Source organism: Folsomia candida, unplaced genomic scaffold (genome assembly GCF_002217175.1).
Source record: "Folsomia candida strain VU population unplaced genomic scaffold, ASM221717v1 Fcan01_Sc007, whole genome shotgun sequence".
Taxonomy (NCBI): domain Eukaryota; kingdom Metazoa; phylum Arthropoda; class Collembola; order Entomobryomorpha; family Isotomidae; genus Folsomia; species Folsomia candida.
This window is the reverse complement of record NW_019091199.1, coordinates 4,408,764-4,432,492: the sequence shown is the minus strand read 5'-3', so window position 1 is coordinate 4,432,492 and position 23,729 is coordinate 4,408,764. Positions and strand designations below refer to the sequence as shown.

At 45.5% G+C, this 23,729-nt stretch overlaps 1 protein-coding gene across 9 annotated transcripts in view; it reads right to left on the bottom strand.

The window, feature by feature from the left end:
* The window catches only part of LOC110852393 (agrin), a 68,143-nt gene that overhangs the window by 6,192 nt on the left and 38,222 nt on the right, over positions 1-23,729 (bottom strand). For 6 of the 9 annotated variants that reach the window (XM_035853495.1, XM_035853496.1, XM_035853489.1 and 3 more), the window contains 17 exons: positions 18,442-18,651; positions 11,629-11,769; positions 11,436-11,531; positions 9,571-9,786; positions 7,985-8,200; positions 4,558-4,770; positions 4,226-4,255; positions 3,764-3,864; positions 3,521-3,656; positions 3,193-3,450; positions 2,599-2,804; positions 2,383-2,518; positions 2,173-2,322; positions 1,796-2,104; positions 1,655-1,719; positions 1,246-1,324; positions 45-120 (listed from right to left, as the gene is read on the bottom strand). In XM_035853495.1, the coding sequence (XP_035709388.1) occupies positions 45-120; positions 1,246-1,324; positions 1,655-1,719; positions 1,796-2,104; positions 2,173-2,322; positions 2,383-2,518; positions 2,599-2,804; positions 3,193-3,450; positions 3,521-3,656; positions 3,764-3,864; positions 4,226-4,255; positions 4,558-4,770; positions 7,985-8,200; positions 9,571-9,786; positions 11,436-11,531; positions 11,629-11,769; positions 18,442-18,651 (2,638 nt within the window). The remainder of the gene's footprint in view (positions 1-44; positions 121-1,245; positions 1,325-1,654; positions 1,720-1,795; positions 2,105-2,172; positions 2,323-2,382; positions 2,519-2,598; positions 2,805-3,192; positions 3,451-3,520; positions 3,657-3,763; positions 3,865-4,225; positions 4,256-4,557; positions 4,771-7,984; positions 8,201-9,570; positions 9,787-11,435; positions 11,532-11,628; positions 11,770-18,441; positions 18,652-23,729) is intronic. The other 3 variants (XM_035853491.1, XM_035853492.1, XM_022100460.2) reach the window with 3 other exon arrangements.

Here is a 23,729-nt window from a genome sequence, read left to right as displayed (position 1 = left end):
AGTTATCCCCACGTATTTACAACGGCTGTCGATTTAATGCTTACCGGTCACCATCCTGCTCACACTCCGCTCCATAAGTGCACACCACCTCGTCACAATTCCGACCAAGATTCGTGGGGTCTGCATAGTCAAATTCAATCAACTCCTTTAAACTTGAATAACAATGGAAATGGGGATGACCAACCCGAGCAACATGCAGTCATACTTTGTTTGAGGTAACGTAAAAAATAACGGTAATGATTCTAGCCGCACGGGTTCTCTACTTTTTCGAAGGTTATTATGAGCTGTTGGTGGTTCAAATCATTTTAAAAGTTTTTTCCCTTCTTCTGCTGATTCATCAATTTGTGTTCCAAGTTGGAATTGAAAAAGGAGTGGGAGCCAGGTCAACAAATATTTGGTGCGGGTGGTGGAACGCACACATGATTCTGCTCGGCGTGCGTTTGGTTGAACAAACGTGGACACAATTTATGAATGAATAAAGGAGGGAGGGTGGTCACTGGGAAGGAGGCGAAGGTGGGAAGAGGAAAGGTTTGGTGGAGGAAATCTGATTGGATTATTGCCCTCAAGATGAGAGGAATCCATCCGAGATCAAATCAAAAATCAAAGACCCGAAAATCGCCCTGAGCTGGACAATCTCCACAAATCCACCGAGCCATCCACTCGCACCACTGCCAACCAAACTCACCACATCCACGGGATATTCCCCATTATGATATTACTTTTTCTCTCAAAGACCTTCTGCGAACACCAAGAGTTTGCAATATCTCGGAAAAATGAGACAAAGTTGTCATCGAATTTTGCACAATTATTGTAAACGATGGTAGCTCTCATCTGGCCTCGTACATTTGCGGAATTAGAGAGTCTTCACTTTTAAATGGAAATTTTGGTGTGAGATTTCACGACGGAACAAGTGAGAGCACCGGCGGAGGAAAGGAAACAATCTCAGGAGCAGCAGTTGCTTAGCTGGGATTGCTTCCAGTGAGGCGAGCCTGAGTGAAAGTAAACTTTGAGCGTCTCATCCTTCCTTGTGGATGGTGAGAGCAATAAGAAATACGGGAGGACGGTGGGAGGGAGGGTTGGTTGGTGGCAGTGATAGTCAGTGGTGGTCGGGTGGTGGGCTGAATATGAACATTATGATTATTGCCTGCCATCATATTATGAGATCCCGTGGAAGAATATTATTGGAGTTGATCCCGTTATTGGGGAATGGGTTAAGAATGAAGAAGAATGTGTCCGACTGCTTACCAGTGGTGCATCCGTATGGAGACAGGAACTCGCCTTCCACACAAGAGTCGCATTTGTGACCAAGAACCGAGGCTTTGCACTGCAACAAAGTAAATTATCACTGCCCATCACCCACTCGCAAACTACCCACAAAAATCGCGGTTATGACCACCAGCAACGTTTATTACTACCACCACCACCACCATCGCTCCATGGTAGTGGTGGTAGGTTCCGGTTTCTGGTTGGTTACACGAAAACAAGACTCGTCTCTCCTTTGCTCAACAACTTTCTCCATTTTTATCGAGAAAAAAGTGCAGCCAGCGAGAGACACGCAACTTCTGCTTGCTTTGAGACTAATATTTCTCCCGATAATTGCACAAGGTCAAGAAGATCAACCGGATTAGGATGCAGAGTGAAAATAATGACTTACGACACATCGCCCCGTCATCTGCTCGCAATCTTCTCGTACAGATCCAAATCTCGAACATCCGCACGCTACAAATTAACCAGCGAGAATTAACAAATGCTTAATTATTGCTCCACTTTTCCCCATTTGTATTTTTATGCGTACCCCTGCACCCTTGCTGAACGTCGGCCTGCCTACGAGCGAGCCCCCAATATCCGGGAAGACAACGGTCGCACTTGGTACCGCCAACGCCTGGTCTGCAGTCGCACTCCTTCGTGTCGGGGTCGCAAGTTTCTCTAATGGAGCCCAACTTATTGCACAAGCACATGGACGGACAACCACCATTGTTTTCACCCAACGCTGCAGTCTTCCCATCTGGACAACAACCAAAAACACTGTCATCGCATCCGGAGGAGCTGCTTAAAATGAGTCCTCCATTGTTTTGAGGTTTCGCAGTGGTGGTCGATTTTTCCTCTGCAAAAAAATCCACAAGAGCACATAAATATTTACTGCATTAACCGATAACTCAAAGTTTTATGTACCTTTTTTGCAACATTTTGCAAAATTCTGTCCTCGATGACAAAAGCTTCCAGCAGGGCAGTTGTTTCGATAAGGTCCGGATCCACAGTTGAGCTCGACCCCTTCACCATTTTTCAAGGGGTCCTCTCCATTACAGGGCCTCACTTCCAGTTCTAGTAAGACATATTTCAATGGAGACGGAATAACGGAAAATATAGGCAACTAACTCATACCCTCGCACAACTCCATGGGCCGCGGTCTCAACTCGGTTTGGCGATGACAAGCCTCGCGTCTCATTTCACAATCGGTGGGATATAGTTTGAGGTCAGATGCGCAAATGGGAGACCCTGGTGCGAAGGTGCAGTTGAACTGAGGAGCAACAAGACATACGCAATTAGACAATACTGAAAATGGGGAACTTTCTCTCTTGATGCTTATCAAATATTTACCTGGCACGTGCATCGTGGATAACTGTCACCCCCAATCTCGCACACGGATCCGTGCTCGCAATGAATGGAATCGCACAGCTTAGAGGACGCAGGGCCCATGAGGACGACCACACCCCCGCCGTTGCTATTGAGCAGAGTGGGACGCCCCTCATTGTTCAACCCGTTCTGTGGCTGTTGCTGCCATGTCCGTCCCTTGTTGAGCCCATCTATTTCATCGCAAGCAGAATTAGATGACATCGTCACCTCGTCCGCATGAGATATAAAGTCACGATGCACTTCCTCACGGGAGAAATGGGGAAAAGTGGGGTTCGTGTCGCTATAAAAGTGCTGAAAATGGGACTCCCCGCAGCGAAACATGGCATTTAGCAGGAAGTAATAAATGGCGTCATCACACAAGAGAAGTGTGACTATAATTCTGGATTGATATGGGACAAATTCATTACACAAACTGCTCGTGGTCGCACCACGAACAAACATTTATTGAAAATGGAGCCTGGGAAAGTAGGCGAAAAGTGATAAATGTGTCTCTACTTGGCATTCCTCCAGCCCCACGTGGCACTCGAACCATGCCAAACTGGGAGTGGGAAGACTTACTCGCTGGTGGTGGGGGTTGCGTGGGGGTGCCGCCAGCCGCCCGGTGAGGCACAAGTCCTTCCACGCATTCCCCGTAAAAGTGGACCGTGAGCGAGTGGCCCAGTCGACACGCTGCCTTCTGAAGTTCGCACTCGTTCGTGTAGGTCAGAAAATCGGATCCGCAAACAGGATCGCGAGACAGTGGGCATTCGGTTGGACAAACGCAAAACCCTTTTTCGCACCTTGCTCCAAATTTGCATTGCACATTTTCGCATAAATCTGCACGATGGGATGAAACGATTTATTGGTAAACGAAGTGAAATTATAGGAAATTAGTAATAATTCGTACCACAAAAGCCTCGAGAGGCGACGACAATGAACTTTTGTTGGAGACACGCCTCTTGTCGCATGATGCACTCGTTCTCGTACAACTTTCCATCCGTGCCGCACACTGATGCTGTTCCTGGTTGTTTAGGGACAGCCTGCTACACGAGTGAGTACAAAGTGGGCCATAATTATTCCGTGCATGTGTCTCGTACTCGCATCATTGTTGCCATTATTATTTCCTTTCCCCATCCAGGAAGTCACTTACCGTCGACTGCGTACAGTTTTGCGGACACACACATTTCGCTCCTCCGGACAGATCCGTCTCACAAACAGAGTAAAAGTCGCACTGGGTCTGGTCGCATCCGTCTGAAATACACAACCAAGAATCAGACGGAGGAGTGAGTACAAGGTCGATATCGAATCGTGGTGGTGTGAAGTGAAAGTATATGCGAGTGTGGCCATTCTATGTGACTCATGGTGTGGTAATGATGAGACCAGAGTTTGTGGTTGACATGATGGTGAGTTTCTCCCTCTTTTTCTTGTAAACAAAAGTTATCAACAGATCGAAACAAGCAGTTTTAGACAAGCGGCGAAGAAACATTGAGCAGTGCAAAGATTTGACACTAATCGCAACTAAATATTTGTTGGTGGCTCGGAAAGGAGATTATTGCAACGAGATGAAGTGCGCGGCTGTTGGGTTTAATCTTTTGTTGGTTTTATTGCTTACCATCACCATCGCTAAAATCACGAATAAGATCTGCAAATGAGTAAGCAAAATCACTTTCACGAAGGACAACAACACATCGAGAAGAAGGCACGACACGACTTGGACAGAAATAAAGAAGCCCTAAGTCATTTTGGGCGACGGCGCGGTATACAAGCTTTTCATGGTATCTGTAGTGGATAATTTCCCCCTGAATGCGCCGCTTAGATTAATTGACTGATTCTCCAACCGTGTGAAAGAAACAGAGCGACTCGGTTTGTAAATGGGTCGTGAAAGTTTGTAAGTTGTTGTGTTTTTGGTTTACATTTTGCAATGCATACATCGTCGCCACTTACTGCAAAGTCCGTTGTAGATGACACGAATGGACTGGTTGGAGGTGCAGGCTTCATGCTGCAAGCGACACGGGTTTTGGTACGAAACGCCATTGCTGCCACAGACCGGGTCGTAGTCGGAGGGACATGAAGGGCAGTCACACACCGCAATCCCACCCCGCTCGGAACACACGGCTCCAACGGGACATCGGTGTTTGGAGCAGACGTTGCCTTCTTCTGAAATACAAATTAACACGGAATAAACTCCTGGCCCTCGTTTCGCAAGGACGGACGACTGACATTGTTATGATTATGTTGATTGCATCACTTGGTTGCGGCTGTCGATGGAGTAATGATGAGAAGTTGGTTACGTTCTCACCGTAAATAATGATGGGTGGAAGTTAGCGTCGGTATAACAAACCCATCCCGTTGAACTACGAGGAGTAAACACTGCGAGGTGGTGGGTACCACTGCTCCACCCATCTCGGATCATCACCGCCATAACCGTAGTCATCAACTTTCTTCATTTTTACCCACTTTCGTCCCCTTTACAGCACGTCGTGATGATGACTCGTTAAATCTGTGCGGCGCATCTGTCTCTCTTTCTCGTCTGTCTATCTCTCTCGTACCTCGTCCATATTTGGGTGGAAAGTAAGTAGGAGGGCAGATGAAGGAGAAGAAAGTGAGACAGAGTTGCATCATTTTACTTTGTCTTGGGGTTGAGGAAATTGCCTCCATTGAGGGAGAGTGCTAAATGTTTTAGTTTTAGGGCTGCCGTGGACTGCGCCTCAACCCATAAATCCTGGCCGAAAAGGGTAAAGTGGCGTAAATAGTGAATAAATACGGGAAGTGGGTGAAGTCAAAGAGGGAAAGGTGCACACCAGTTCATGCCGATAATTACATGGTAGGTGGATGGTGATTTGGGTGATATCACCCTCGAGTGCGGTACTATGTATAGCTCTCTGCTTGCTGTGAATAGTCCCCCGAGCAGTTGGTGGAGGAATGACCACGCCATAAAATAAAGCAGCAGCAGTGGAGCAGCAAGATTTGAGATACAATCTCCAAGAATTTCCTTCCACGTACTTTCACCAGCCAAGCCCTGAAGCTGGATTTGAAAATTTGGGAGTGATGCAGAAATGCTAAGTCTCAGATTATTCCCTTTTCAGACCTCCGCTAAATACTCCCATGCTTCCCAGAGTCATACCTCTATCCGGCTTAGAGGGGCTAACACATGGATTACGTAGGGCTTTCTCTCTTTCCAAATAAATCCTGCACTGGTCAGATCGGATCAAAATTTCCACCACTGTGCTCCCCAAGCCTTTCTATCTCGTCCTTTCTCCGCCGCATTCGCCAGCTCGTCAGTGGCTCGTGAATGGCATCCCCAGCGGAGAAGGTGGTGAGCTGGGTGCACGGCCCGTAATCGGGGAGACAAAACCATTAATGCGATTAAAGGATTGCGTGCAATTGATCTGCACGAAAATGGAGAGTATTATGTGGTAGTAGCCAACTGCAAATTAAATGCAAAGCCAGCAGGCCGGACCGAAAGTTTCCAAAAGTTGAGCAAACAAATGTTGAGGGTGAGTTGAGGCTGTTTATGGTCAGGGTGCATATGTCAGAGGCTCAAATAAATGGTGGTTCAAGAAGCCGCTTAATTGCTTCCATTTGGATTTTGATGCTTTGAAAACTTTCTCCTCTCCCCATCCGCCCTCGCTCATCCGCAGCTCCCACTCGCCTCGAATTAGCCTTTTAACGGCTTTCATAAATTTATTATGACTCAAATCAAGGATCGAGGATGAATATCAAAACAAACCAAATCACAACCTCCTCCTCCCCACCAGAAGACTAACTAACGACAGGTTAATGCACGTGTGCACCTTGTTTTATGACGAATATAATAAGCTCTGAGCTCAAAATTGTGTATATGCTAGGACTCGTTTTTGCAGTGTCAGGGGTTATTACCTGCGGGGAGACGACAACAAGGGAAAAGTGCAGCCACGACGAGTGCACCATTTTCTGGGAGAAGGAGAGAGAGAGGAACCGGGCAATAATATATAAGTTGTGATGTTCGCGATAAGATTTTTAGTGCTTTCACATCCGCTGGTGGTGGTCGGGTCTAATCTAAATCTAATATTGAGCGACAACCATCATCATCCTGGTCATTGTAGTGGCCACCCCACTAGGCACCACCTCCGCCAACTCTGCGTTGCGTGGCCATTAAATTTCATCACTGGAGACAACCACTTCCGCACCTAAAACAAACCGAACCACAAAGATTTCCTCCGACCCCCGCCCACGCGAGGACCGTGATGAACCACCACACGCACCCGTCCGTCACTCTCTCAACCCACTCAAACACAATGGAAAATCGGGCTTTCTCTTCCCCTCGCTCTTTATGCGAGTCACATTTCAAGCCCCACTTTCAATCTCATTTTCTTCCTCGGAAAACACACCTGGGCGATTAAGGACCAAATTGCCATCATTTATGGCCTTTTGCCGCGCCATGATTTCCTCTCAAAGCAGTTTCCTTCTATTTTGAGAAACAGGCATGATCAGCTTTCTTTTTAATTTTACAAGTAGCAAGGATTTTAAGAATGATGAGATTTTTCAACGACATTCTGGCAGAGGAAAATTGTTAATAAAATTGATAATAAAATTCTGGAATTTTCCCAATTTCACGACATGAAAGTAAATATTTTTTTAAAGGTAATTAAATTTAAAAAATAGACCGAGAATCAATATGAACCATAACATAGAAATCTGTGTACATATTCAGAGGGGCAGGATTCGTGGAATATGCATAATTTTCAATCTTCTCTCTCACAGATTTTAATGCAGATTGATCGCTGTCATTCCTTCTCTGTCGTTTCCAGAAAGAAATTCCAGGGTAAAAGGAAAATGAGAAAAATTAATTTACAAATTTTTCCTCTCTGCCTTTTGATCCTAAATAATCCAATTTGTGGGGGAGAGAGAGGAAGAGATTACTCCGTCGTAGATTAAAGGGGAAAACTGACTCAATGCGACTAACTGAATGGGTTAAAATCTAAAAAATTCTGCCTCTTCCTCCTCCGCTGCTGCTGGTTTGCTTGCGTGCTTGCTTGCTTCCCTGCTTAGGTTGAGATTGGAGATCTATTTTGTGAGGACTGATGAAAAATGTGACAGGAAACGGGTACGTTTTGGTCGTCGTCGTCGTTTTGTGCTTGCCAAGAGAAGTGGATATGGACCGAATAATTTCAATTTATTCTGTTCAGAAACACAAACAAATCTCATTTGTCTTTAGACCCAGCTTGTCCTCCTTCTGCACGACGACCTCAATATTTTTTTTGCAAACAACTCTCCATTTTTGCCCGTGAAGCTATCAACAGCCCATTTGCATATTTTGCAAAGGTGGTGGAGGATCCCCACCGGAGAAGACAATGACCTTACGTGTAAACATAGGGAACGATATTCTTACCACAAGTTCCCTTGAAGGCGACGGAGGTGTTTCGCGACTCTCTGCACGACGAGAGGGTGAGCTCGCACTCGTTGTCGTAGGTTCGTCCATTGTCTCCACAAACAGGTCTGAAGACGGGGTCGCAAACGGCCACGCAGACACATTGCGCTATCCCAAACCGGTTGATGGCACAGCTCTCGTAGCCGTGGCAGGTCCGACTCTCGCACGGGTTGACTCCTGCAACAGGACGAACAAAGGAATAAAGTAAAAAATACTTAAGGAAATCTGGAAATGAGGAAGGAAGTAGGAAACAAGATGGTGAGGACGAGATACGCGGAGTGATCAGGCCTTAATTAGACACCATCCATCAGTATTTGAAGTTGATTCAATTTAAACTCAAAATGCCCGTCAGTCAGTCTAATAATATTTTCTTTCGGGTGAAGCCTCCACTGTGCAGTTGCACTCCTCCATGGAGGAAAACCAGTGCTGGGAACATATCGCGACGTTGGTGGTGGTGGTGGTAATGGGAGAGAGGGAAGATCCATCAATCAAGAATTTGATGGTGTCAGTCAGGGAATGAAAGTGTTCATGGAGCGGATAATCTCAGCCCATTGGAGAATGACTGCTCAATACTCCACTGCCACCCGACCCAACCCAGAAGAAAGACCCAAGCAAAGACGGAGAGAAAGCAGCGAGTCGTCCGAAAGGAAAAATCCCTTCACAAAAATCCGCTGAAAACAAACTTATGGGATGACGATGGAGGGGCAAACAGGGGGGTCGTCTCGCACGTTATTCCGCCCAGTGATCCGAATCATAACGGGTCGTATCGCTCAAGAACAAGCCTAATTTTTTTAATTTTGTGTAAAAACAATTTAGTTCAAGGATGGGTAATTCGGGGCATGTTGGGCGAACGAGGTGGGTTGGATGCATCGGGATGTGGTGGAAGAAAGCGGAGAGAATGAGGAACATGAGAAGTGGTTGGTGTGTTGTTGTAGCTGGAAAAATTCCCCAGTGGACCAGCTCAAATGTCAGGGATCAATATTTGAGCAAGATTAATAACACCCACACTTATCGTGCACCCCACCACTGCCAAGAAGACCACCCTTGCATATACACTCATGCAGATGCATATGCTACACAACATGGCAGAAATATGTCTTCTTCTCTCTCGCGGTGTCAGGATGTACTCCATTCTCCAAATGTGGCCCCTCATGCATGCATGTGAGTAAATTCACTAAATTGCATGGCATCTTCAGAGAAAGCTCATTCCATAAATTCTTGAAAATGCAGATGAGATAAAGTCCAGATTTAAGCTGGCGGAGACAAGTCGGAGGCGTCTTTTCCATAACCAAGCACGCTCCGCACTCTCTCCGACGACATCCAGGCAGGCGAGCGAGCGGGGATGATGAGATTGATATTTCGAGTGCAGTCCCTTTGAGACAAGTTGGTATTTCACTCAGCACACGCTTTCACTCCGTCCTCTCCGTCCTGCTCCTGCTCTGGCAATGGGCAGGGTGAGACGAGAACGGGAAAATGGATTGGTTTCCCTGCTCCTTACTTTTTTGGGCCTATAATTATTTCCTACTTTTTTTGTAAATATCACTTACCCGATGAGCATTTGCCTCTGTAGATGATCCGCAAGTCGCGACGTGAGCGACAAGCTTCCTGTCGCATGATGCACTCGTTCGAATAGGTTTTCCCATCACTGCCACAGATTGGGGCAAAGTCCATGCTGCAAGATTCTCCACAGCGACACATGGGACGTCGGTCCTCGTCCAAGTGACAGATTTGAGGCGTCGAGCACTCAATATCGTCACAGGGATCTGCAAAATTGAATACAGACAAAAATCAAAAAACGACAAATTCAAAAAATCGAAAGAACCGTAAAAAAAGTTTGGAAATTGTTGCTTCAGAGGACTCTTTTTGCTCAGTGAATAGTCAGTCAGCCATGAACTTATGTGACAAAGGAGGAAATGGTATTTCGTAATCTCGTAAATAATTTGGACTTTAATGGTGGGAGAGTGAGAGGTGGGGCAGGAAAAGTGTTATATGATCCATGACCGGGGATCAGGACAGGAACGTAATGACGAGTGTAATGGGATGTGATGTAATGCAATAAGAGTTTGTCCATCATGTCCAAAGTCCGATAAAGTCAACTCGCTCCATGACATGATCATCACAAGTGTTGTGTCTTGGGAAAAGAAAAGAATTATCTCCGCTCCCCCGAGAAAAGTATCCGCCATCCATCCGCACACTGAGCAGCTTGGCCATACATAAATACATACTCGCCAAAGTGTTGATTCAGCCCGTGTATAAATAAATACGAGCAGCGTAACGGAAATAAGTGGGCATTTCTTGCTCCAAAGATCTCTTTCTCTGTGGTTGCTGGGAAAATACGTGTGCCGTGTTGTGTAAGCAGAGGTCAGTCCGTCGTCGTTGAGATGTCGTGGAGGAAATAGGAAAGGACAGCCAATCTCCCTCCTGCTCTATCCTAAACGGATAGCCGAGTGGGCAGCGAAGCACTTTGGAGTAATCACACGGGGAAAAGAGAGCCTCAAAGTGCGAGGAGAGGACGAATCGTCATTTTATTTTATTACTTTCTCCATGAGAAGGTTTGCAGATTAAAATTAGGAGGAAGGAAGAAAAGTTGCTGACAAATGGCTTCATGTTGCTTGCTCTACAAATGACAAACATGATGGACCTATGGACCATTATTATTAGGAAGAAAGGAGAAATCTTGTCCCATCCAACGTACACATTGTTCTCTTGAAAAAAGGGAACATTAAGATGGCAGGCGAATAGAAAGCCATATATCGTTCCACTGTCTGGATGGGAATAAAACCCTTTGTGAAGTTGTACGTAGCCACGCTTGGTCACAAGCGGGGAGAAGAATAACATTGATCGTCGTCGTCGCTAGCAGTCGTCGTCGTCATCGTTCCACCTCAAACATTTCTGTCAACGTACTCAAAACTACTTTGAGAACCTTTTTGAACTTTTATTTTTACTTTCTTTGACCTGCTGCTGTTCTCTGCAGAAAATAGGAAAATAAGTCAATCTAGCCATCCATCTCGAGACACGGCAGGTTGTACGACTGCCATCTCTTAGTTGTTGGACAGCTTTTCAATTATGTTCCCGTCCTTTTATGACCTCTCTCTCTCTGACATTCCACTTTCTCAGTAAGAAGAATTGCACGAGGACGACGACGACTTTTGAACGCGGAGGATAATGGACAAAGTGCTTCTTTTGCGATCAACTCCAACACAAAAAAAACTTTTTTAACGGGAAATAAAACTTTTGAACTTGAAAGGACAATTGGGTCAAGAATTGAAAGGAAAACATGTTTTCCTTGTTTTTCGGGATAATGCATTCCCTCGAATTGTTTTTTTTTGCTATTTTGATGCAGCGGGCGATCAATGACTCGTCAGAAGGCTGAATTTATTATGAATGGAAGAGTTAAGACGTGTCTACTTACCACACTTGCCAACATATTTGACGGTGATGTTCCTCCCCAAGTGACACGCTTGGCGGTCTAGTTCACACTTGTTCTTGTAGAATTGACCATCCGATCCTGAAAAATCCCCCACAAAGAAAAGTGATCATCAACTAAATAATTTTATGGTCAAAGTTACAAACGAAAAATGATGTCCACTAATGAGGGCACTTACCACAAACGGGTTGTGAGTCGTCCGAGTCGCCATAGTTGGGACAGGAGTCGGGACACTCGCAGGACGCATAGTGACCATCCGCTGATGCCACGCATCTCGACCCAAACAAACACGCCTTGTCCGCACACGGGTCTGGTTTATCTGCCGGGTACAAATAACATGCAAAGTTCACATGAAGTTCACCCACGACCAGAAGAAGCACCACCAAAGACAACTTTCTCCACTGCATTTTGCCCAAGATTTGACAAGATTGCTTTTTTCTCTTATTTTTACTCTCGCTTTCTCACCAGCCACTAACTCAACGCTGCACCTTGCTCACTTTATATTCTTTTTACTAGTTTGGTGGCAGGGACTTAATCAAAATTTGCACGCCGAGTGGAGCAAATGAGATTTTTGGCATTTGAGGATAATTTGTCGCCAAGGAGGAACAGATTCCAGTTGGAGAGCTGCGAGAGGAACGAGTCCAGTGCAACGTGGGTGCCGCGTCAGAATGTTGTTGATCAGGAAGCAAAGCTTTCTCCAGGCTCGCTTCCTCGTCGACTTCCTTCTGGAGGACAAGTAAATCTCTGGACTGCCCAATTCACCAAACCCCCCAGAGAAGCAGTGCAGAACGAGATATAAGTGGCCGAAGGATTCGCACTGTTGCTTTGCTAGGTCATGGAAATGGAAAACTCGAGGAAATAACTGCACTGCCACGACCACGGTGGTATGAAGTAGGAGGGGAAAGGTATATCAAAAACCTGTCTGGCCGAGGGAGTGGGATTTGCTGGGTAATCCGACCGAGAGAGAGAGAGAGAGATGCGGTGTTTGAGTTTAAATAAGCCTGTTGGGAGTGAGTTTGTCCTCGTGGTGGGTGAAGTGGTGGACGTGTGAGTGAGGAGTGTGTGGAAGGTAACAGGTGTGGTAAATTTGGAGAAATCTGCTTTCTCTCCTCCTGCTCCGGCTGCTGCTGCCTCTCTCTGCGAATGGAGAATGGAAAATGGACTGACGAAATGAGAATGGATTTGTAAATGAGATCCTCCACTCTCCTCCTGCCTCACTCGGCCTCCTTCTTCTTTCACTCTCTAATTCACAATCTGCTCCCAAGAAAACATGGCCAGGGAACAAGCACAGCTTTCAACACCGCCACCGCCTCCCACTCGTACGCAAATTAGACGCTGGGCTGAGGTATCGTCGCTCACAACGACACGCTTTGTGGTAATCCCTCCCTTTGTGGTGGTGATGGAGCCTGTTTGTTGGCTGGTACTTGGAGAAAAGCTGTTGAAGAAGTAAATGAAGGGAAAAGCCGATATGATGCGGGCCGTCTTCTCCATGAATACGTTATGACAATGAGGACAAGACTGGCAGGAGAAGCACTGGCCTGGCAGCAGACACCAATTCTCTCCTTCACCATCAACAATGAGGAGCTGGCGAGAGATAAGGACCACTTTCTCCACCCACCACTAACCGGCACACACGAACCACCAGCTCCTTCTCCCCTAATGCCAGCTTCCTGACTAAACACCACCGAGAAAAAGATAACCGCACATGCATAATGGGTGGAAGAATGCAGGGTGGTCCACCCACCGCATACACACACCTTCCACCACCACCACCACCTCCGTATAGATCTGCATACGTGGTTTTCTCCTAGAAGCTCATCCGTCTTTATTGCCACGGGCACTTCTCAAACTTTTTCATGTTCTTTTCCTTCCTGGTTTAAAACAGCTGTGCTTTTTTAGGGCTTACTCGACCATGAATCCCATGTATTTGTCTGCGACAAGGGAGAGGAGGACGGAAGAAAGGGAACTGTATCAGGAGAGCCCGAGGTGGCTGCATGACTACACCCGCTCCTCGCTTTCTTAATGGACAAAAGACCACAAATCTCGCTCGGAAAAGTTTGTATAGGGCACAACCGAATTGGAACAAGTTTGAGAAGTAAATAATGAAGGATGATGTCTAAACAGGAGAAAGTTCTTTCTTCGGCATACGCCCAACGTTAACGCCGTCAGGGTAACACCTCCTCGTCGGAGATCTTGCATACGCGTAACGAGTATCACATTTCCCGTCTTCCGACAACGGCATGGTTTGAGCAGACGGGGACAGGATGGCTGCATGGCCGCCGACCCTGGAGCAGTGAAATTCGGGATTATTTATGCAGTTCCCACCCCCCGCAACAGTTACAAAGATTAGGAAAAGTGTGGGCGAGCAGGCTCTTTTATTTGAGAATAAGTTGCAAAGAAGAAAGATTTTATTTAAAATTTCTACTCCATTTAATCAGCCCGACACCTTTAGCTTACTTTCACTCCATCGACTCGCCCATTTCCCTCCCCTCATTTCTGCATAACAACAAACCATTCCAAACTACCACCACCAGAATCACGAGGGGCTCTTGGGAAGCTCGTTCATTCAAATGCCTGTGTTGTTCACATCGAGAACAATCAGCATCCATCCCTTCTTCCCTGCGAGAGAAAGCCTGACTCCATTGTGCCCTCCGTTTATGAACCCGACCTGCGAATGGTTTCCGAGAAATTTTACAGCTCTTGTTGTTATTAATAATTGGTAGCAAGAGGGACGACGACGACGAGCTAATGAATGCAGTCGGCAGTATGCAAAAGTGGAGAAATAAGAAAGCCAAGTTTCTATATTTTATATTTGTGTGCTTTCTGGTGATGGGTCTCCATTAGACGTATCTTGTGCTGCACTTGTTCGAGGCAGCATTCTCGCGGTGGCCAGCATACGAGGCAGATTTGTAAGGGAGCATATTAGCCAAATAAGCACCACAAGACCTATAACCTCGCTTATGTCGAGGAGAAAGAAGGAGGAGGAAGAGGAGGAGGGAGAGTTAGTCCACTTATTATGAACTGAAAATTAAATTAATTTCCCCTCGACTGGGTGAAAGCACGTAAATTATTTCTCTTTGACTTTCTCTCATCCCAAACTTTTCCCCAAGACGCAATTAAAACTATACACATATTAAAAGACTGCGTATTCATGGGTGCTGAGTGGTCGCTCGTGGAGAGAAAGCAGTTCAGATTTATTTCGATACTTTCCCAAGAAAACAAATGAATTTCTAAGAGAGAAATTACTCGTGCGCCAAGGTGCACTAAAGTACCGCCATGCACATAAATATGTATTCATAATAAAGTGGATGAGACTGGGTGCGCCGTGGGCAGTGGTGGGCAGGATCATTTGTTACGCCGTGATGAGACAGGGACACGGAGGAGAGTGTCATGTGTGCCTCATGGCGAAAAGATGAAGAAGTGTGTGTATTTGGAGGAACACGGGTTATAAAAGATGATGAGAACATCATCAAGAGGAATTTGGGCAGATGTAGTTGGAGTGCGATAAGACAGAAGAGTTGACAAAAGGACTTGATGACACTGCCGCTCTGTCGGTGGGAGTTTTATGGACGGAGGCAATGTGTCACTTTCACTTGGAGTGAAAGCCCACATACACTTTCTTCTTCCAGGCACAGAATGAGAGATTCTGCCCGCTCTCTGCTTCTGATACAGCTCACATCATTTCTTCCGGGCCATCTAGCACCACACCAACTGATCCCCCACCACGAGGCCATTAGCGGCCACACTGCCACAATTATTATCTCGTGATAAATATGGATGTCTTTCAAACTGGTGCAGTTGGCGGCCTTATTTGAATTTATACATCAAAAAATGAGATTATTATTTTTATTGCGGCGATAATAGCTGCTCCAGTCGAGTGGTTGGGGCTGAGGGGGAATTGAGGCGAACACATGTACATACATACATGCTGATTGTGAACGAGTTTTTGACATGGGTGGACTTTTATGCCCTGCAGCAGAAGGAGGAGGCGGAGGAGGAGAGATGTTGGACGTGATGAGACAATTGTCTTGGTTCTGGATGGCTTACATCTGTTCGTTCTCTCGTCGTCGAGCAGTGCCAGGGAGGAAGGAAGGAAGGGAGATTCTCACATTATGCAAGAGGACATCATGTGCCAAGACAACCACCACGACTGACAATGTCATTTTCATTCGGCATCATTTACCACGAATTGTTCAACTTGGCATGATGGCGAGAAGAGTCAAGCACTCTCATGTCCTAATATTCCCATTATTGTAGTGGCAATATGTGCCTTTCCTGCCAACTGTCTCCTACTCCTCCCACAATGTAAATGTTCCGCTTGGCTGATGGGAGTAGCGCTTAAATGCGTGAAAAATGACATGTTGTCAAAATCCATAAAAAGTGAAAGTCTCAAATTTCCCGTCTCATCCGCTGGGCAGGTTTCGGTTACAGGAAGGCTGTCCTCACCTACGACGAGTGGGTCGGATCAATGGAGCCTTATTTCTCGTATTCCCGACTATCCTGGATTGTTTAACAACTTTCTCTTTGCTTATTTCTGGCGTTTTATCTGCAAAGTGTTCAATTCTCTGAGCATCATCTCCTCCTCTCAGCCAGACGAGGTCTGTGTGGTGGTGAATAAATAAAGCGAGTAGATTGGATCCCCTTGACCATGAAATCGAATCCGCTATCAACTTCGGACATCAATCAACCATCAGTGGAAGAACGGTAATTGAAATTTCCGTAAAAAAGGAACAGCTTCGAAAAGTCCACTTTACTTGGTCCACTTCAAAGAAGGACGTACGCGCTCACTCACTCACTCACTTCACTCCAATCAACCCGGTTGCCATACCGTAGGAACAAAAGTGAAGAGGAAACGGCCGCACGGGGAAGAAATCGGTCAGCATAAGCCGAGTAAAGGATGCCGACTTTTTATTTTTATTTTGAACCATCGTCCTCCTCGTCAAGTTAAATTTTGCTGAGAGAGAGAGAGAGCGATGCAATTATGAAATACGGGACTTATTCCCTTCACATGCATGCATGTTCCGCATTCCCCGTGACTGGATTTTGACCGAAAAGGCATAAATAAGCATTCCATCCATTGTATTTCCACGCAGTCAATATTATAAATCAAATTTCCAAATTCAATTTCGCCACTGGGCAGGACACGAGCGAGACCTATTGTGCCCTGCAAGACGCAAGAAGAAGGAGAGAAAGGAATCCGATGCAGACGCCACAAAAACGCCACATACCACACACACACAACAACTGCAACATCCCATTGTGCTCATATTTGATTTTTTTTATCCGCCACACGCCGTACATAAACTGCGTCACCTTGTGCACATTACCCTCCGACCTGTCGTTACTGGGGTTCCCTTTGTTGTAAGGAAATATGTGCAACTGGAAAATTGACACTTTTTATTTTTATGTGCAATTTTGTTACTGCCGTCATTACTGCGCAACTTGTGTGAAGCCTCCTCAACTTTGAACACAATGACTTGTGTGGTTTTGGGATAAAAAATCGAGGAAATAAAATGTGGCGAAATAAAAATAGCAGAGAGAAAGCGCTCTTATGGCCGTTACTGTCATAAACATTTGTTCCTTTGTTTTCTTGGACAAAGTAGAGCAGTCCTCGAGGAGTGAAAGCACGGGGAGCAGCAGCAGTGGCCCAGTTGTAATAGACTGCACTTGATTGGGAAATGATTCTTTGGATGGCCTGTCGCACAATAATGTGCGTCCCAAAAAAACACCAAAAAGTAGAGTCAGCGCGTATGGTTACGTATCAGAAGCCGACTTTGCAAAAATTGTGCTAGTTTGGCTGAAAATCGTTATTACCCTACTTTGGAATTCAGTTTTAATTTTTAAGGACTGAACGTACCGACAATTTTCATCAATCCATTCTAATAACTGCTCCGGCCTAATTTGCTAATGGTCCTAATGGCAGGCTGAGCAATGCATGGAGAGAAAGTCCCATTCCACTTTCTCCACTCTGTTTTGAGTTTTGGGAGGTGGTGGAGATGAGCGGAGTAAAATAAAACAAATGATGATTTCCTGGATGCACATAAAACTGCAATTTTTTACTGTTCCCGCCCCGAACTCCATACTTCCCAGTAATTCTTCTCCATTAACTCATAATTGTTACTGCTTTCTCTCCTCCTTCCTCTCTCCAGCAGATCTTTGGCCACATCGGAAACCAAGACATTCCTGTTTTTTTCTTCCCTCGATTCGCAGCAGGGCTACTTTTTCGTCTAAATCTTTAATTTTGGATGACGCCTTCTCGTCTCTTGAGAAAAAAGCCCACTCACTCGCCGTGTTGTGTGTGTGTCTCGATCGCAATTATTGGGCAGAACGTCGCACAAGTGGCCAGCCGACGTGGGATAAGAAGACACAACAACTGAGCAGAGTTCGTTTTTTGTTGTTGTGAGGAAAAGTAAATTGAAATTACGTCCATTTCTTTTGACGATGAGGATGACGAGTGAGTATGTAGTGCGACTAGTGCGAGTAGGAGAAGGCAGAAGGAGGGAGTGTATGGCGGGTGAGTGAGGTCGAGGTGTGTGCAGTGGAAAGCGAGCACTTTGCCCATTAGCCCACAAAGCAAGTGAAAGTGGACGCTGGCTGCGTGACTGGGCTCGATGTCATTTCTGGGTTCCTGGAAATTTATTTAGCCCACGAAGAGAGATAGCAAGTAGCGCTGGGCATACAGACTGGTCGAGAGTGGGAGCAGTGACATGAAATAAAACGAGGGAAATGTTTCCTTTCCTTCCAACTAAGGTTATCAGCGAACGGGGAAAAGAAAAACTGTTGCTCTCTCTCGTGGATGCTAATGGCACGTGAAAGGCTAATAAATACGAATGCACATGCAATTCCGAGAGAGAAATGCTTTGCACCGCTCCCACGACCGTGACGAGGCAGGTACAAGTGGACAAAGTTGTTGATGATGATGCAAAAAGTGGATTTTCACGGAGAAAGTGGATATGTAAATATTTTTGGGTTTTAATTATTGGCCACTTACCACACTCTCCGGAATGTTTGATGCGGACCGAGTGTCTGTGCTGACATGCAAATTGGCGGAGGAGACACTCGTTGGAGTAGGTGACGTCGTCCGAGCCGCAGACGGGGGAGTAGGCGTTGGAACAGGTTTGCGGACAGCGACAAGTGGGCCGACCACCTTCGACGACGCAACTTTCTCCAAAGGCACAATTCGCTTGCTCGCAAGGTTCATCTGCAAATGAGTGACAGAAGAAAAGTATTAATAACAAGAAGACATGACAAACTCATATTTATTTCAGTGCTCGCTTATAATTTACGTAGGATTGCATAAGTTCTGCTATGAATACATTCAACTTCTGGTGACTGATGATCCACATCAAGAGGAGAAATGCAAGTCCCACGGGGCAATGTGAGACGACAGTGCTGCATCGCATTGCTGTCTTCATGTCACCCGAGTTACGGGACACATTTCTTATGTCTCTCGCTGAAGGTTGTTTCGTCACTCTGAGCACCAGACCGTGTCAAGAAAAGAAGGCTGGGAACTTAAGGCAGGGCGAAGAAGGAATAATGCTGGCGGAGAATGTGAGAAAGGTTCATTAAGGTGCAAAGTGCCCTTTGATTCCAAATTTGAATTTGGTCGAGGCTCCAGGATGCAAATGATGTGTCTTTCATCTCGCCATCTTTTATGCCCTCCTGACTCCAGGTGACACACTCCTCGTAGGCAAAGAGAAAACATACGCACTCTTCTTCTGCGTCTTTGCCGCTGCTGCTCGTGCAGAATCGAAATGCAAAAAGGGCGGAATGGAGGTCAATTTGGGGCAAAGGTAGCCCATTCCAGTCTCTGGCCTACAAACTTAATGAATTCTGAGATACGTACATAGTGACACACGAGGCAAATTACAGAGTACGGGACGAACCATATGCATGAAAGTGTAAGTACACTACGATGGTCTTGAGACTCATTAGAATTAGTGAAGCAATAATGAATCGATTGTGCCAGAAAGTGAAAGAAATGCCGACGCGGAACAAGTACAAGTACACGAGGGAACAACAATACGTTTCGAATCTGGAGCGAGTGTGTCGAATTATGTCGAGACTGCACTACGTACAAAATATGCCCATGGCTGGACTTGGGACACATGATTTATTGGGAGCCCTGAGCCGTAAATGTAAATTGGTGTTGTGAGTGGAGGGAGTGTCGCCAGCGTGTCGAAGTGTCAGCTCTCATTATGTGGATCTAATGGGACTAATGGGAAATGGGCTGTCATGTCACCTACAATTCCGCCTTCTTCGAATTAAGTGCTGACACTTTCTCCAATTCTTAGCCCATTCACAATTCATTCATTTTAATGCCCTCTCCGCCGTCTTCTTCAGCGTCTTCAAAAACCAAAGGAAAATTGCTCTGCAAATTTGAATGTTCAAAGTCTCAAGCATTCTTCAACCCGTCTTTTTCTCATTTTTCTTCCATCGGGCTCTCTCTCTCCGACTAAATAGTTGTGAAACTGTCAACGGGACATGGCACACGGACGACGACGACGACGAAATAATACATACGCAATGGACACAAGGACGCTTGCACTCCTGATTATCGAGACGCGCAGGTGGAGAAAATAACTCTGTGACAGATTAGTAGTTTTCAGCCAACTGAGTCGGACCGAACGCGGATTATTCATGTGCTCCACTTGCATAACAACACATATAAGTAAATGGTTCCCTCCATGTCCTGTGGTTTCGAGTGGAATTAACTTGTCAGTTTAATGATGCTCCGCTCAAAATCCGGTGATACAAATGCATAACCAGCCAAGCCGACAACCTGTTATTTCCAAATCAAGTGTGCACAAAACTGACAGTAAATGTATTATGTAGTTCTTTAATCCGATAAACCTGCGCATTTCACATGCGGAGTGCACAGTTTGACACGTGTCCACAAATTAACGCGATTATTGTCCTCAAGAAAGAAAGAATAATAACCAACTGTTGTTTCGCAAGAAAAAAAAACTTTACTGGCATGGCGCAATGCGAGGTGGATATGCGACACGTGGCGTGGTAGGTAGGTCGTCATACCAGACATTGCGTATAAAAGTTTGCCAATATCGTGTCACCTTTTGACTTGACTGCAATATTTTCGCCCCTTTGAGCCCAACAAGTCTCATTAATTAGCTCCGTCGCTCGTCTGTCCGCCCGATGATGATGACGACGATGGGAAGTTGTGAGTACAAAGTTTCAAAGTTTATGAATTCCTGAAATTATGGGATTGTGAACTGGGCTTTATCGTCGTCGGTGTCGCACCATGTCACTTATTAGAAAGTCGTTAGTGGGGAGAGTAAGTCGGGGAGTAAATTGAGATACAGAGCTCCCGAAGCAGGCCATATAAATCAGAAAGTGAGTGACATTAATTAATTACTCCGAAAGAGATATGGATGGTTCGGGCCAAGAAGAAATCACTCCGTCTACACATATCGCACAATAGTTTGATTAATAATAAGGCCACAGCTATACCAGCGCCTCGGAAAGTTGGCTTGTGAGGGGGAGAAAGTTGGAGGGTATACCTTCGCCCTCCTCCCGCACTCTGCAAGTCGAGGATGTTAATGAGTTCCCTGCTTTTATAACATGTTTGCAACATAATCATCTCAAATTGCGCTTCGAAATATGATTTTTATAACGAGTCGAAATGTAATGGTCTGGTGATCGAGCATGGTCGGTGGGTGAGGGGCATGGGGAGAATGGCAGTCCAACTACACACGAGCATAGCAGCGATCTCATTAACGATTAAACTTTCTTGGGCAATCTTGAGCTGACAGTGGAGCGATAGTTGAGGAAAGTTGGCAAATAAATATTCCCCATTTCTCTGTCGGCAGGGGATACGATTTCGAAATGCGAGGTGTCAGGCAGAATGGCGGCGATGGTGGTTTCGTGGCGGATGCAAAGTTCACAGATTGGGAATTGTACCAACAGTTTGCTTGTTTTCGAAATTTATTGTTCTACTTTAAAACCCGATAAACTTTGTTGTTGTTTACTTTGAGGGAAAACGCGATAGGAAATTAGCTGGTTAACTTGACTATTATTCTCACAATTGGGGAAACACAAATGCTGACAATCCATTAAAAGAGAAAGCCTGTTCTCTCAATATTGTGAATATTTTACGCAGTTTCATTCAAAGAAATTGAACCCAGAACTGCTGGACATTTGGAACTCGTGGTCAATAAATCAATTTAAATCCATCATCGACGCCGCCCTTCGTGAAAATGTCCAAATCTAAATTTCATAGTTGAAAACTATTTACTTTTTGCACGAACGAAACACAACGTGTGGCGGTGAAAGTATTCGGAAAAAACTTTACCACACGTACGTATGTTGAATGAAACAATATGAAAAATGTAAATGGACGCCTTTTTTGGTAGAAAATACTTCCCAAAGTTATTCAGTTGGACGGTTTGCTGGGTTTTTTGATTGGATTAAAAATATTCAGCCTTGCAACGGCAACGAAGTTGTGCATTCGTATATATTTTATGTATGCAATAATGCAGAAAAACATTTATTAAAGAGTTGATCATCCGCTCAGAAGGGTAATAATCGCACCACTCAAAATGCACCCATTAGAATAAAGAGAATTCATAAATTCTCAAGTGTGCATACGTAGAACAAGTTTTTATACAAAAAGTAATCTGCTTCTCACTCTTGGTTGCATTATTTTTAGTTTCGTACAGCAATTCTGGTTAGAAAATACGTGTGTGTGTGCTTTGGCCGGGTGAAAATATGTATTTCCTTCCACGCACAATGAAGAGAAGGGCTTCCGTGAGACGTAATATTTCGAGAGACCATTTATCACCCGTGTTCATTACACCGCTTCCATGCAGCAGTGAAAACAATGCTCCCATTTTTGGAGAGGACAGTGCAGGCAGGCAGGCAGCAGTGGAAGGAAGGAAGGAAATTGAAACTGTCGCCAAGCGTGGGGCCAAAGCCGTTCTTACAATTCGTTGAATGTCTCACAATTCGCATTTCTGAGTAGAAATCTTATTAATCTCTGAGCTTCCTTATTGCACAGCCACCTTTTGTCTTAAATCATACCTTCCGAGTAATATATGCACATCGTAATAGCTCACGCCATCCGTAGGAAAAAAGGCTGTTGCTAATGTCTAGCTCTCTCAAGGGAAAAATCAGCTACTTGGCTGCTGATGCTGGTGTTTGGGTGCCCTGCACGACCCAGAGAGAAAGTGGCATGGGTGGCAAATTAGGAAATGAACTAGGAGGCGATACCTCACCAGCGAAGAGAGAACGTGGCGAAGAAAGCAGGATGATGCTCTCTCTCTCCAAGTCATTTAGGTTGGTGTAGCCGTACACACGTAGCCGTGGAGGGCTCATTGCTCGCACCTAATAAAAAGGGCACTTAAGAGCCATTTCGGTTCATAAATCATTCAGCATTTACATACTCGAACCAATTTCTAGGATTTATTGATTCCACCTGGAGAAAAACAAGCTGGCTTCGCCGCCACTCCTCTTATCCGCCGCCTCATCAACATTCCTCTCCTGCTCTGACAGAAATTAATCCAATCCATTGAACCCCATGCGATCGCCTCTCTCGAATTATTGTACTCAGGCAAGGCATGTGGGTGCGGAGGAAGGGAAAAAAGGACGCCGAAACAAAGCCTTCTTTTCGCTGGAAGGAACGTCCCACAACAACAAACACACAAATGTGCATTTGCGTACGTACCTTACACACTTCAGCTTCGTCTTACTACGACGACGGGCCATGGGCTAAAAACAGACGGTAATTCTATACACCGTATGATCGTATCAAGTTCTTAAATGGGAAGAGGCCAGAAGGTAAGTAAATATTGGCAGAGCTTGAGCAACCACTTGGTCATGGTGAACCTGAGAACGAAGTGGGTGGCGATAGGAATATTCACGACGCGATATAAATAAGGTGTCCATTTCCCAGAGGAAACTGCGAGGACGTGGACATCAGGCGTGGACGTGAGATATTGGACGAGAAAGATACCACTCAATTTTTCACGAGCTATCTTTCAACCCAATAATTCAAGGAGGGAATGAATGGATGTACAGATAGACAGCGCTGGTACGTATGGCTCGAGGGGTGAAGAGGCCCTCTCACTGAACATTCCTACGAACTGCTCGCCTGCCTGCCTACTTCCGCCAACTACGTATTGATTGATTCAATAACGGGGTGTTGGTGAAGTGGATTGGTGACACAATAAAATGGTTGAGCAGAAAGTGGGCTGCATACTTTCACCACCAAAATTCAGCGAGGGACGAACGTTGTATGGCCGGAAGGGCTTATCATCATCACAC